The following is a 13,502-nucleotide window of genomic DNA, read 5'->3' as shown; positions in this document are numbered from 1 at the left end:
TCCAAATAACCCCATTCCTCCAGTAAAGCATGGAGGTGGTCATATCCTGTTATGGGGGTGTTTCTCTGCAGCAGAGACTGGAGTACTTGTCAGGATAGAAGGAAAAATGAATGGGGCAAAATACCACCAAATTCTTGAGGAAAATCTGCTGCTCTCTGCCAGTAAGTCATCAATGGGAAGAAGGTTTACCTTCCAACATGACAATGACTCAAAGCACACAGCAGAACTGAGCACACAGTGGACTAGTCAGAGCCCAGACTTAAACCCCATTGAAAATCTGTGGAATGACTTGAGGACTGCAGTCCACAAACGCTCACCATCAAATTTAACTGAACTTGAGCAGTTCTGCAAAGAAGAGTGGGCAAATATTGTAAAGTCTAGATGTGCAAAGTTAGTAGAGACCGAGACAGATCCCAACAGACTAAAGGCTGTAATTAAAGCAAAAGGTGGTTCAACAAAATACTGACACAAAGAGGTGATCCTTTTTCCAACTCAGTGAGTCTTTTTTTTTTCCTGACATGTTGGTGTTATATCTTTCGCTTGGATGTTGTAAGTTGCACTGAGTAAATACAGCTGGATAAAACAAAAACTGTCCGCCTTCATTTCAGGCTGCAAAGCAACAAAATGTGATTATTTTAAAGGGGGGTGATTCTTTTCAATACCCACTGTATATACAGTATGTATGTCTGTATGCATGCATTTATGAGACGAGAACATAAAAGGAAAAAGGAAAAAAAAAAAACTTTGCTGTGAATCTTCAGCAGGTACTAAATACATTTCATCCAGGTCAACAGGTATCAGTATAAAGTCCAAAACAACTGGTATTTCTCATATATTATTCAATCAAAATTTTCAAATTATTATTATTATCAGGGTTATTATAGTTAAGTAAAATTAAAAACATAAAAAAAATAGAAAAATACTCGAAATAGAAACAACTGAAATAAACTTTTAATATTTCTTTCAGCTAGTTGCTAACAATTATCATTTTAATTTAATAACTTGAGGTACTAAAATAACAAACTGAAATAAACTATACAAACATAAAAAAACTACTAAAATTTACAAAAACAACAAAATTGCAAAACTTTACTTAGAATTAAAATGAAAATGGAAAATCTAAAAATAAATGCAAAAGTATTAATATTCAAGGTATTAATAAAAACTATATTAGTATGTTAATTATATGAAAATAACATTGAATAAAAATAATATAATAATGTTATACGTCTGTCAAAATAATCTAAATCTAGCATGTAGCCTGATGTTTTTCCTTCATCTGCATTTTCTACAGGTTCTCAGAAAAGGAGGCTTCTATTGGATTTTAAATGGACTCTCCAGAGGGACTTTGGAGATCACAGTTGCCAGCTCATGCAGCGCCGGTAAAGTGATGCTGTGTAACGTAAAACCCTGAGCGTCTCCTCAGGTTTGTGTTGTCGTGTCGGCACCCTCCGCTACTCTCTGAAGATCTAAAGGCCGTGGAGGCAGTCTGTGATCCCAACCGGCAGCCCAAGCTCCCACATGGGATTTATTTCCTAGCTGGACGGTTGGGCGGCCCGGGAGGATACTGAATTTAGCCCACTGTCTGAAGCTGTCAGTGTCATTAAAAGCAACCGAACCAACTTCCCTTGCCTTCCCTAAACGTTTTAATGTTCTTAATTAACAAACTGAATATGGACTCACACATTACCATTCAAAAGTTTGGGATCGGCAAGATTTTTTAAATGTTTTTCAAAGAAGTCTCTTATGCTTGCCAAGGTTGCATTTATTTGATTAAAAATACACTAAAAACATTGCTGTATGGTATGATGTGAAAACATATTCAGGTGCCTTCTACCCTCTTGTCTTGTTTTAGTCCCATTTGGGGCAATACAAAGTTTAAACCAGGGAGATTAGGAAAAGTATTAAGACTTGAAACATTTTAAATAAAGATAATTGTTTTACAATTACAAGTTTGAGGATGATTCCCACAAAACTATATTTTCTGCAAGCTTTTTTCAAGGTAAATTAAAACATTTTTTAATTTTCATCATTCAAAATTTCTGTATACAGTGCAACAGCAAAAACTGTGAGGAAAAAATAAATGTTACATTTGTTTAGAGCATTTTCTATACAAATATAAATAACTACAAGTCAAGCTGCAATACCAAACAGGACCACAGAGATGCCAACAGACCACTATACCAGCTGCCTAAACCTGACTGTATATAGATATATACGGATCCATCCAGAATTATTAAACAGAGCAAAACACAAATTAAAAAAGCAAATAAAAACATTCTGAATTTGTCGAATGTGGAGATCTGAAGACAACTCAACATCACCATTAAACAGTTCCTCTGTCAAGAGTGAATGTTCGTGTCTGTGTTTGAGTGTCTATATAAACACCACTGATCATTGCAAACTCCTATAAAAACATGCTTCTTCAGCGAGTGTCCATTATAAAAAACTTGCCAGACATGCGACCATACTGAAATGTGCTTGTGCAAAAAAAGCTACAGAGAGCACACATACAATATGCAAACTGTTTGTTTGCATATTAATAATAACTTATATAACTAATAATGTACGACTCCTGTATGTCACTGTAATAATCTTTACCTCCATTACAATTGTCATCCATCTAAACTTTACTGGCGAGATACTGGTTTGCTTTATTCAGCCCATACAGACTAGTCCTGACTTCATATTTCTTAGAAGTATGTCTGTTCCAACCAGTCGCTGCACAAGTTAAGGTTATGTATGATGACGAAAGCATGTTAGTGCTAGCCCTCCCGGAACACACAGAGATTGCATTACAACATAAATATAATGAAAATGTCCCTGACACTTGCTTAAGATGCAGTGAGTTTAAAGGTACGCTATATCATTGTATATGGAATTTTGAAGAAGTCAATAATTTTTGAAAAGGTGTGAAAGGGGTGACCCTTGGTGTCACCTACTCTTTTTATTTCATTTATATCCTAAGGAGATCAAGTTAAAAAAGACAGAATATATATATTTATAAAAATATGCATTCTTAAAGCAAAACGGCTTATTTCTAAATTGGAAAAGTATTTGTGCACCAAATATAGGACGTTGGATGAAGTTTGGGGTTTGGGGACCTCTCAAATTATTCTTAAAATGTGGTGGAGCTGGAAATGTGTTAATAGAAGACTAAGAAAAGAGGTGATACTGTATATTAATGTAAAATATTTAGATTTTTTTTTTTTCCTTTATTGATGTTTTTGTTCAGTGAGCCCGCCACAAAATTGCATTTATGCCATTTATTTAAGCCACAGCAATGGCTGAAATGTACAGGATTATTCTGAGATAACAAGGGCATGAAAAGGCATGAAAAATGTATTTGAAAACATATACATATAAGCCTGGCTTCATATAATATACAAAAGTACTGTATTTCAAACTACGAATATTATTTAGTATTTATAGCTTATAATAATTAAGATTTATATACTCAGAACATTTTTTTTTAAATAAAAAAAAACTTTTACATTTTGTTTCTTAAATGAAGACCTAAAAATCACTATAGGTGTTCAAATAAGACTATTATTATGCCGATAGATGTATTATTTTACTAGCACATAGCAGGTTGATCTGTATGCTACAGCAAGAGTTAAACCTGCAAAGAGTAGTTCCTGATCTCTCGAGCCATATTGATTTTTCCCTCCGTGATCTGAAACCAGCAATCAGCATTGTGGTTTGAAATAGCCCTGAAACAAGAGCCAAGACGTCAATGAGTCGCCGACACGTTTCAATTAGCGCGCCGCCCAGGCCGATTTGTCCCCCGGGGCACATTGGCTCCGCAGGCTGGTCATCCCAGAAGAGATGTTCCATAGAGGTACATGATTTAGGGAAATATCAGAAAGGGCAATGCAGGTAAATCTGTGCATAAACTCACAATGTGTGTGAGAATATGCCACACAGATGACAGTGAGGTAATTCGGTTTCTAGTCAACTCAATCATTTCTCCCTCTTTAATTAAATTGCTAAAGAGGGTAATGAAGTTATAGCAGACGACACAATACAGACTCATAAGGTCTGCAAAGTCTCGACATGAGGTCTATCACACATTAATAACTGCATATCAGTCATATTAATGCAATGCTCAATGTGTTAGAGCATCTGCACAAACTACTAAGAGAACAGTTCTATATCGGTTAACGGTCAATATTAAGAGTTTTTTTATTTATCGGCATCAATTACTATTAAATATTTCATTGTACAGTCTCATTTCCTTCATTTTTACAGTTAGATTACCATCATCTAATGCTTACTTCAAAGTTATTTAAAAACAAATTCTAATCATGTAATAATACTGTTAAATTAATGTAATATTTAGATCTCAAAATTAATATAAATTTTTCATACTTTAATATATATATATAATATATATATATATATACACACACTGGTCTGAAATGAAAACCTACATTGTTTTATATAGTGTGTATATATATATATATATATATATATATAAAACAATTTAGGTTTTCATTTCAGACCAGTGTAGATAAATTAATACAACATCAGATTAAAAGAAAAGGAATATAAAACTATGCTTAAGTTGTCACCACTGCTTGGTGGGTACACTAGGTGGCAACACTCTTAGTTGGGCCATTGCTTTTAAGAAGGTGAAGAAGAAAATGGAAAATGGCAATAAAAACAACAAAAAACGAACGTGAAGACAAAAAGAAAAAAATGGGCATGGAGTTCAGCAGATCCACTTCATCCAACTCAAGTTTGTACAACTAGCGAATAACTTTATGCTGGCGCTGTTTATAGTCAGTGTAATATACTCAAAAAGGCAATCTTTATAGTGTTAAACACTACCTAACATCTATACTATAACTTTGACAATCTTGTTTTAATTTTTAAAGGAGTTTTTTTTAATGTTTTTTAAATATGTAATACTTTGATTAGGGAATTTAAGTCACTACGCTACAATCCACTACTAGGACAGTGTCACTGACCTTGTGGAGAGAAGTGAACTTCTGCAAAACAAACATTAGCCCAATGGATATCTTCAGCTTCTGCTCAACGGTCCATCACATATTTTGGCATATTTAACTACTCTTGCTTGTGAACTTGTGAAATAAAGTCAGTCACAATTCTAGACTCTTACCCAAGTTGGGTTCTAGCTGGTGTATGTTTTGAGTTTGTGGGCACAACATCCCTAAAGTCAGCCATTTTTCTGACCTTCAGCCACCATGCTCCGGTCCGACAGTTCTCATCAGCAACACAACACTGCACATTCTGAAGCCCTGTGGAAGTAGACTAGAGCGGTAGAGAGAGAGAGAGAGAGAGAGAGAAGTGGGGGTTAAGATCCCCCCTCATCTGCCCTTAGAGGTCCTAAGAACCCCTCCAGTTCAGCAGCTCTGCCTCACTTCCACCGCAGACCGTTCTTCCCCCAGAACCCGATCGATAGTGCTCTTCTGCTTTCATCGGACCAGCATTGTGGAGAAGCTGCACTTCCTGAAGAATCCAGCCTTGAGAGAGCTGGGTACGGTTTTCTCACCGACAGGCTGACTCATTAGTGGCAGTCTGCTTTTTTGACTGCTTTAATAGATGCAGAGTTAACGACACAACATGAGGAAATGTTGCTGATCTGAACTTGAGTTGCCTGCGTGAGCAGCACAGCTAAATATGTTAGAGAATCTGCACTAAACACTAAGAGATACACAATATATACACATTTTTTTAATTTATCAGTAATGATCAGTATATCCCATTTTTTTTACATTTATTGTAATGATCAGTATTAAATATTTAATTGCGCATTCACATTTCCTTTATTTTACATTTTGATTATCTTTGTTATCTTTAAAAACAATAATAATTTCATAACACCTCAATTTTTATCAAATATGACAATGAATATCTTTTTTTATACTGTACATCATAATGTTGTGATGCCTAAATTCACTTGTAGTATTTAAAATTACTGACTTTAGTTTTTTAGGTTTTATTTTTAATTTATTTAGACAAAATATTATAGAAATTTAATATGGGCCATTTATTTTTTTTATTAGCAATAATATGAAAATTATTATTGGCTTATTGCTATCCTTTAATAACCCTTAAATGAACATAATCTTCAGGTCATCTCAAAATGAATATCCATTTTTTATACTGTACAATTATAATTTTGTGATGCCTAAATTCACTTGTATCATCTAAAATTAATCTGAGCTTTATTTTTAAATTATTTCGAAATAATATTATAGAATTCTAATACCAGCCATTTATGTTATCGGCATATATGAAAATAATTATGGGTTTATAGCTACCCTTTAATAATCCACAGACTAATTTAATTTTCAGATAATCTCAAAATGAATAAATTTTTCATACTGTACATGATAATGTGATGCCTAAATTTGCTTGTGACATTTAAAAAGATATATGCGTATATTTTAATTTTTGACAATTTTAATATCAGCCATTTGTTGTTTATTAGATACAGCTTTAATCAAATAATAATGTATAATTTCACTCACATGAAATGAAAACAGCACAGGAGTCTGAGACATCATGATAATGTTCTAAAAATACTGAATGATAATCTTTACCTCACAACATATAAAAAGACATCTCTTCATTGTTTGAGAGGTTCATCTCATTTCAACATATCATATTCGCTTCTAAAGCCCTCATTCAGGTGATACCTGATCCAATTGTATAGTTTTCATGATCTTTAGCCAAAGTAAGAAAAACCAGGTGTCCGTAGCTCAAAGTTCACTGAAATCTATTTTGTTGATTTAAGATGACAAGGAAGCAATATATCGGAAAAGAGGAGGCAGTTTGGCAAGTTAGTTAACGGAGCCTTCCAGGAAGAAATTCTTTTGAATATTTACCATTTAACTTCATTTTGGAAGATGATCTAAAGTCTTTGTAACCATAAATTCAATGAGCCTCTCTTTCTCCTGCCTGCAAATAGGCAAACGTTAGCATGCTCAAATGAACCTTTAAGGATTCCCATAATCTTATCCGGAGTAAATCTGTCCAGTGACAAATTACTCCGGTTACACATTTAATGTTTAGTTTCCAGTGTTGGTTGAAACCCAATCCGTTTCCCACAACACCCAAAACAGGACAATCAAAATGTTATCCAAACAGACTTTTAATCTGTTCAGGCTGAACCACAGCACTACGTTTTATTGGAGGCCTGAATCACAGCCTTTTCTGGAAACTGTGTGTACGCAGTTTCCACTCTTCACGTGACGTTTGAGACCGGCTGACCGCGGGAGAGCACGGCAGGATCCGGCGGCAGCTGCCAAGCCGTGGGGACAAATTTGAACTCTGCAAACACAGTCATGTCAGCGACAGCCCGGCTCAGCTATGCTCGCCCTGGAATGGCACCCGCTCACAAATTTAGACGACATCTAAGCCTCTGACTCACCCTGAAATACAGAGGAGGAAGCACCGACAAAACGAGAGACAGCGTCTTTAACATTTCCAGACAATCCAAAATAGGTACAGCTTGTACCAGACTGATTGTAAACAAATGGTGAATTAAGAGAGGGTAGCACTTCGCAGGCTCCACAATAACATGATCTACAGTATTTATGAGGCAACGAAAATGGCCAAACCTCATAAATATGTAATGAGGTTGTTTACTGGATGGCTGTTGAATTGGGAATGGGAATATTGTATGAGCGTCTCATGAAAGGAGACACTTGTGAATGAATAGTAACAGAGCATGTACATGACCATTTGGAGCAATAAAACAAAAAAATTGTTGTCCTTATAATACATTAAAAATGCAGTTCATGCAGGAAATTATATCATAGAAAAGACCTAAAAGATCAAGTCAAGCTGCGCTCACACTAGACTTTGAGGGTGCAAAATTTTACAACGGTCATATATGACGTAAACACAGCATCTTTTTTTTAAAATATAATTCAGTATATAATACACCTAAAATGTATAATGAGCTTGCGATTCCTGTCTCCCACATTCACATGCGTATGAATTGAAGTCAAAACTTTCAAAACGAAAAGTGCAGTATGACTGGCCCACAAGCCTCTTAAAATATGATATCTTTTGACCTTTTTACGTCAAGGTAAAGTTAGATCAGGTTGAGAAATTTCATGTGGTGCGACCCCCCCAAATTCGTAATATTTATAAATTAATAATTCATAATATTTGTTAAATAAATAAATAAAATAATAAAGAAATAAATACTTTTTTTACACTCACATGTATTTAACAAAAATATTATATTTGTTATGGCCATACCACATTTTTAAAAGTCTTAAGTGTAAATTTTTCTTGTAAATAGTATAACAGTTTTTCCTGTTAACTTGAGATCAGCAGGATATACTGACTGAGTGAGAAACGAGAGAAGCAGAGAACCACGTCACCTTAGCATTCCCGTAAGTTAGCATTGTTGTGAGTAAATGTGGAAAGATGGAGTGTGAATTAAGGACACTAATATTCCCTGTGGTCTCTGGCGGGGGGTGAGGCGGAGGAATGCTCGGCGGAGCAATCCCGCTTGGCAGGTAGATGAACTGCAGATCATACGGGCCGGCAAGTGGTGATTAATGGGAGCGGGAAGGCGCTGGAAAGAAAACAACGCTATAAATCAACGTCGCGATGATGGTAATTGTAATTGAAATGAATTTGTCTGCCAGGAACCAGGCATTGCAATTGATATTGACCAAAGCCCTGGTGGTCCATAGAAAATGAAATTGAGAAAATGTATTCAGAGTATCCACTGTAAGGTCTATACATCACTGTATGACACAATCATCTCACTGTGGGCCAATGAGAAGATGGAGCAAGCTAAGCCCGGTGTGCGTGTCAGATGCTAATGAGCCTTCGAAAGGTGGCTAATACTGTAGATTTATGGGGAAATGTGCCACATTAAAATGATCTTAAAGCACGGTCAATTAAAAATTACATTAAGTTGTGTTTTGTGATCTTCTCGTAATAGAAAAGTACTATTGTAAAAGAATAAGTATAAATAAATGCTATTATACTGCAGGTATAAACTGAAATGTATATGTATTACCAAACCAAACATTCATACATTGTCCACGTGATGCATCATTATCGGTCTTGGCTTAATACATCTGACCTGCAAACTTTCAGGTCAGTTCATCACATAAGATCCTTCAGATTCAATAGTTAGTAACTTTATTATATTTAGATATAAAATATACACTTATTTTTCAAAAGTTTGGGGTTGGTAAGATTTCTTAATGTTTCTGGAATAAGTAGCCTATCTTCACACACATATATATATATATTCCTCTGAAGGAGGAATAATTTATTCCTCCTTCAGAGTCACATGATCAGTCAGAAATCATTCTAATATGCTGACTTGGTGCTCAAGTAACATTTCTTATTATTAGCAATGTTGAAAATAGTGGTGCTGCTTTATATATTTTGTAGAAACCGTGATAATTTCTTTTCAGGATTCTTTAATTAATAGAAAGCTATAAAAAAAACCAGAATTATCTGAAATGGAAATCTTTTGCAACATTCTGAATTTCTTTACTGTCACTGTGACTGTTAATCCATTTGTTGCATCTCATTAAATACCTCATCTTTGAAATTTTAAATTTGACAGACCTTCTCTATAGTTCTATTTTCTCTAAACATGGATAAAACAACACACTGTATATTTTTTCAAAGAACTACATAAGAATTACATGATCAATTAATTCGGCATTAATGTGTATAATTTGTATTTTATGATAAAGAATCGCTATCACTAATACTGCTAATTTCAAAATGTTTTTTACATATTTCATTTTTCTACACACACACACACACACATACTGTAAAAATCATGATTTAGATCTCTACAGATACTCAATAAATAAATTTAGATTCAGATCTCTACAAATACTATATATATATATATATATATATATATATATACACATAAATAAATGTGTGTGTAAATTAAAACACTTTCCTTAACTATGACTACTAACACAGATCTGTGTGTTTGGTATCCTGCAGGAGCCTTTGCAGCCAAACTTTATTGGCTTCTGGTTGGTTTGCTTTACCAGCGCATTACACTGTATATTATATTATACCGTAATTCGAAGAGAACCAGTGGCAATTCAGATCCCTCGTCTACGGAGTGGCTCAGAGGAATATCTCGGCTGGAGGGGCCCATGCAGGAGGAACACCCAGCTGAACACAATGTGAGATCGGCTACCATCTAATGGTACCACTTTACAACCCTGACGCTACTTTACAATAAAGTAGTATTGTTTCAGTTTTGCAATCTTGCCCTTTTGTTTAGCAGAATTATGAGCAAGCAAAGTGCATAATGCAGGGTTGCTTGGTTTCTAACGTAAACCTCAGACTAATAGTTCCGGGAGGTTTTCGTGTGTACTTTCTGCACAGATATAGAAGAAATCTATATTTCATAAGTGTGCTGTGTAGCTACAGCACCCAATTATCAGCAGATAAGACAGAGGGAAGCCCCAGAGCGTCAAGCCAGATATTTAGACCAAGGGAAGCAGGCTTGCAGGGACCAAAGCCCCAGGGGCACCACAAGCTCACCCAAGCTTCCCCACACCCCTCTTTTCTTTCCTTCAACTGCATCCCTCCACCCTTACTTCACCTACGGGTTTCAATTAGCAGTGACAGCAGCTCGCACCATGAGCCTGTAGCAGGAAACACCACACCACACTAGAGGCCTACTGCAAACACGCAAACATGACAAAACACTCATCCGCTCACATCATTGGTGCTTGGTTCTGTCAAATGTCCCTGAAATGCCAGAAAAAAAGCATTGGTTTCCAACCATTTTTTGGCTTAGCACCATAACATGCAGAGCTCTGTAGGCAACCATACTCCACCAGTCAGAATTAGTGCACTTTTACCCACATAAACACGTATTTGTAAACTGACCTCAGCGAACAAAGACTGTTTTGCACCATCCATGTAATGGATCCAACTTCAACACACGGTAAGGTCACTTACAGGTCAAGCATAGCTCATGGTAGGCAGATGAATATCGATCTAGAGGGACCAGGGACTGTTCACAGGGCAGGCTGCCCACAGATCAGCCTTGGGCAGAGGAAATAGAGGTCATGGGCTAGAGAGAGCACAATTCAAACGCAATGATCTTTTAACACCTCAAGAAACTCTATAGGGTTAGCCACTCGCTTACCAAAATTATACTATACACTAACTAGTGCACAGTAAAGCTGTACACACCGCCCACAATCAAACACTCAATGCACAAATGTCGGTATAATTATTTACAGTAGAGGATTGAGTCTTTAGGAATACCCTTAGAATGAAAAAGAAAAATAAATGGCTAAAATAGTGGTTTTAGAAATGGTTTTACTAGTAGTATTAATAATAATAATAATAATAATAATAATTAATAAATACAAATATTTTTATTTACCATATCTTACCCCAATATACAAAATAGTTCATGCTGTTTCTATTATTAAACCAAATTGATATTAGATTTCCTTAAATATAAAAAGCGTATTTATTTATTTATGATGGTGTCTAATCACTTAATAATACCCTGTAAAGAAAAAAAGAAAAAAAACTTTTTATATAAAATGTTTTAAAAACAAATAAACAAACCATATTCTATCCCAAAATATCAAAGAGTTGTTGTTTCTATTGTTATACCAAAGTAATATTAGACTTCCCTAAAGGTTAATAAATAAAATAAGCAAATAAATACACGCATAATAATACAAACTCCACCTTCTAAATTCCATTGTAACGATGATAAAAACAATATTGGATTTCCTTAAAGATAAATACTTTTTAGTAGTAAATAGTTTACTTCTAAAAACCCCCATGAAATCATGTTTTCTTTCCTGTGTTGACAATTTCATACTGAAATAGAAAGTTAGAGCAAAACATACACATCCCTTTATAATATCAAACAAGCTATTTATATCACAGCCATGATTTGCCACTTGCTAATCTGTAAAGAGTTAATGACAAAAAAAACACTTTTTGATTCATAGGGTTACAGACGTAGTACCTATAGGTTCCTGTTGGAAACTATGGTAAATTCTTGTAAGATTAGCTTAATTTCAGATTTTAAAGTAATATTGTATTAAAATTTCCCCGAGAAGCTTCTTGTCTAAAGTAGAATTTCACATATTCCCTCAACATATAATCATCGCTGTGCCGAAATGCAAAGCTTCCTGGTGGCCTTAATTCTGGGAAACTGCATTGAAGGACATTAGAGAAGCTAAGGGAGGTTGGCAGCATGGAGAGGCTGAAACCAAGGACAGAGTTGGCAGCATGCCTGCGCTCGGCTGTGTGTGCAGTCAGGCGGAGTGGAGGCAGGCCATGCCTTGGGGCATTGAGAAGAGGCCAATTCACTGCTCCACTAGCCAGGCCCACAGAGACAGAAAGTGATAGAGAAATTAAAACTTTAAGAAAATGTAGAAACATCCAAAAATGACGAAAGGGGAAATGGTAATGTTGAGCAAACTGAGTACAGGAAGTAACAACGACAACAAAGAATCATCTTTCAAAATCGGAAATGCGCTGAAAAGTGGGGGAGGTGCACACTATAAACCTAATCAGCATATGTCATGAATATTAATTAGGACGCAGAAGCATTCATAGGTAAGTGTGTGCTAGCCATTTTATGAACTGATTATACAAACTCTACGTCACCTAATTAATATTCATGAGTCAGGCTGATAAGGTTTATAATTCTATTGACTGTAATTACAACGGGTTGAACAAAGCTTTTGCCTTGTCTAAAAAATATGTGACATAGCTGACTACATTTAGTTTGTTCAGACTCTCACAGAAGCACTTAATAATAATGATTAATGCTTGAAAAGTTGGGAGGACGAACTTGTACAAGTACGTGTTTAATGATTGCTATGTCCTGTTAAAAAATAATAAATCATGTCTGGTGTATTTCTCCTGTTGTCCTCTCTCACCTTCTCCTGACTGGTGTGTCTACAAATTATACAAGTAAATAATTAAAATTAAGTGTCAGGTGCTTGGTGCCCATGATCCTTCAGAAGCCAGACTCATTCCCCCCCAAATTCCCTCGTTTCCTAGGCAACAGAGTTAAGGTACTTTAACATCCTGTTCCTGGGTTGGTTCTCCCTTACCCCATCTTGCTTTATCTCTCTCCATCCTGCTGAAACTAGTTGTGGTGGTGACTGTCATCTTCTAGCGATCAATCAGCACCCAAACAAGCAGGGTCTTTGATGCTTACAGAGAGGAAAAAAAAAAAGAAACAGAACGAGAGAGAGGAGGAGAGAAAAGTTTCCTTTTGATGAGCATGTTCCATTGTGAGAATCCCCAGCAGCCTCTGACATCTGGTTCCAGTTAGCACCATGACGCGTTTCCTGCCTGCCTGGGCCACGGTTCACAAGTCAAACACCACACTGAAGATTGAAGAGAAAAACACACACACAAAGTTACTCCAATATTATCTGCATGTGTGTTGTTATGAGTCCTGAACCCCCTGTGAAGATACTTTATTCCCAAGACCCAATAATTTTTTTATTCTAAAGTATTAATAT

At 35.7% G+C, this 13,502-nt stretch overlaps 1 protein-coding gene across 1 annotated transcript in view; it reads right to left on the bottom strand.

Annotated features, from left to right (window-relative positions):
* The window catches only part of samd11 (sterile alpha motif domain containing 11), an 81,626-nt gene extending 68,468 nt beyond the window's left edge, over window positions 1–13,158 (bottom strand). The window contains exon 1 of the mRNA XM_016484744.1: window positions 13,086–13,158. Coding sequence (XP_016340230.1) covers window positions 13,086–13,143 — 58 coding nt within the window. The 5' untranslated portion in view covers window positions 13,144–13,158. The remainder of the gene's footprint in view (window positions 1–13,085) is intronic.
* Between the last annotated feature and the right edge of the window lie 344 nt (window positions 13,159–13,502).

Source organism: Sinocyclocheilus anshuiensis, unplaced genomic scaffold (genome assembly GCF_001515605.1).
Source record: "Sinocyclocheilus anshuiensis isolate Anshui unplaced genomic scaffold, SAMN03320099.WGS_v1.1 scaffold1114, whole genome shotgun sequence".
Lineage (NCBI taxonomy): Eukaryota > Metazoa > Chordata > Actinopteri > Cypriniformes > Cyprinidae > Sinocyclocheilus > Sinocyclocheilus anshuiensis.
This window is presented reverse-complemented; position numbering and strand designations above follow the sequence as displayed.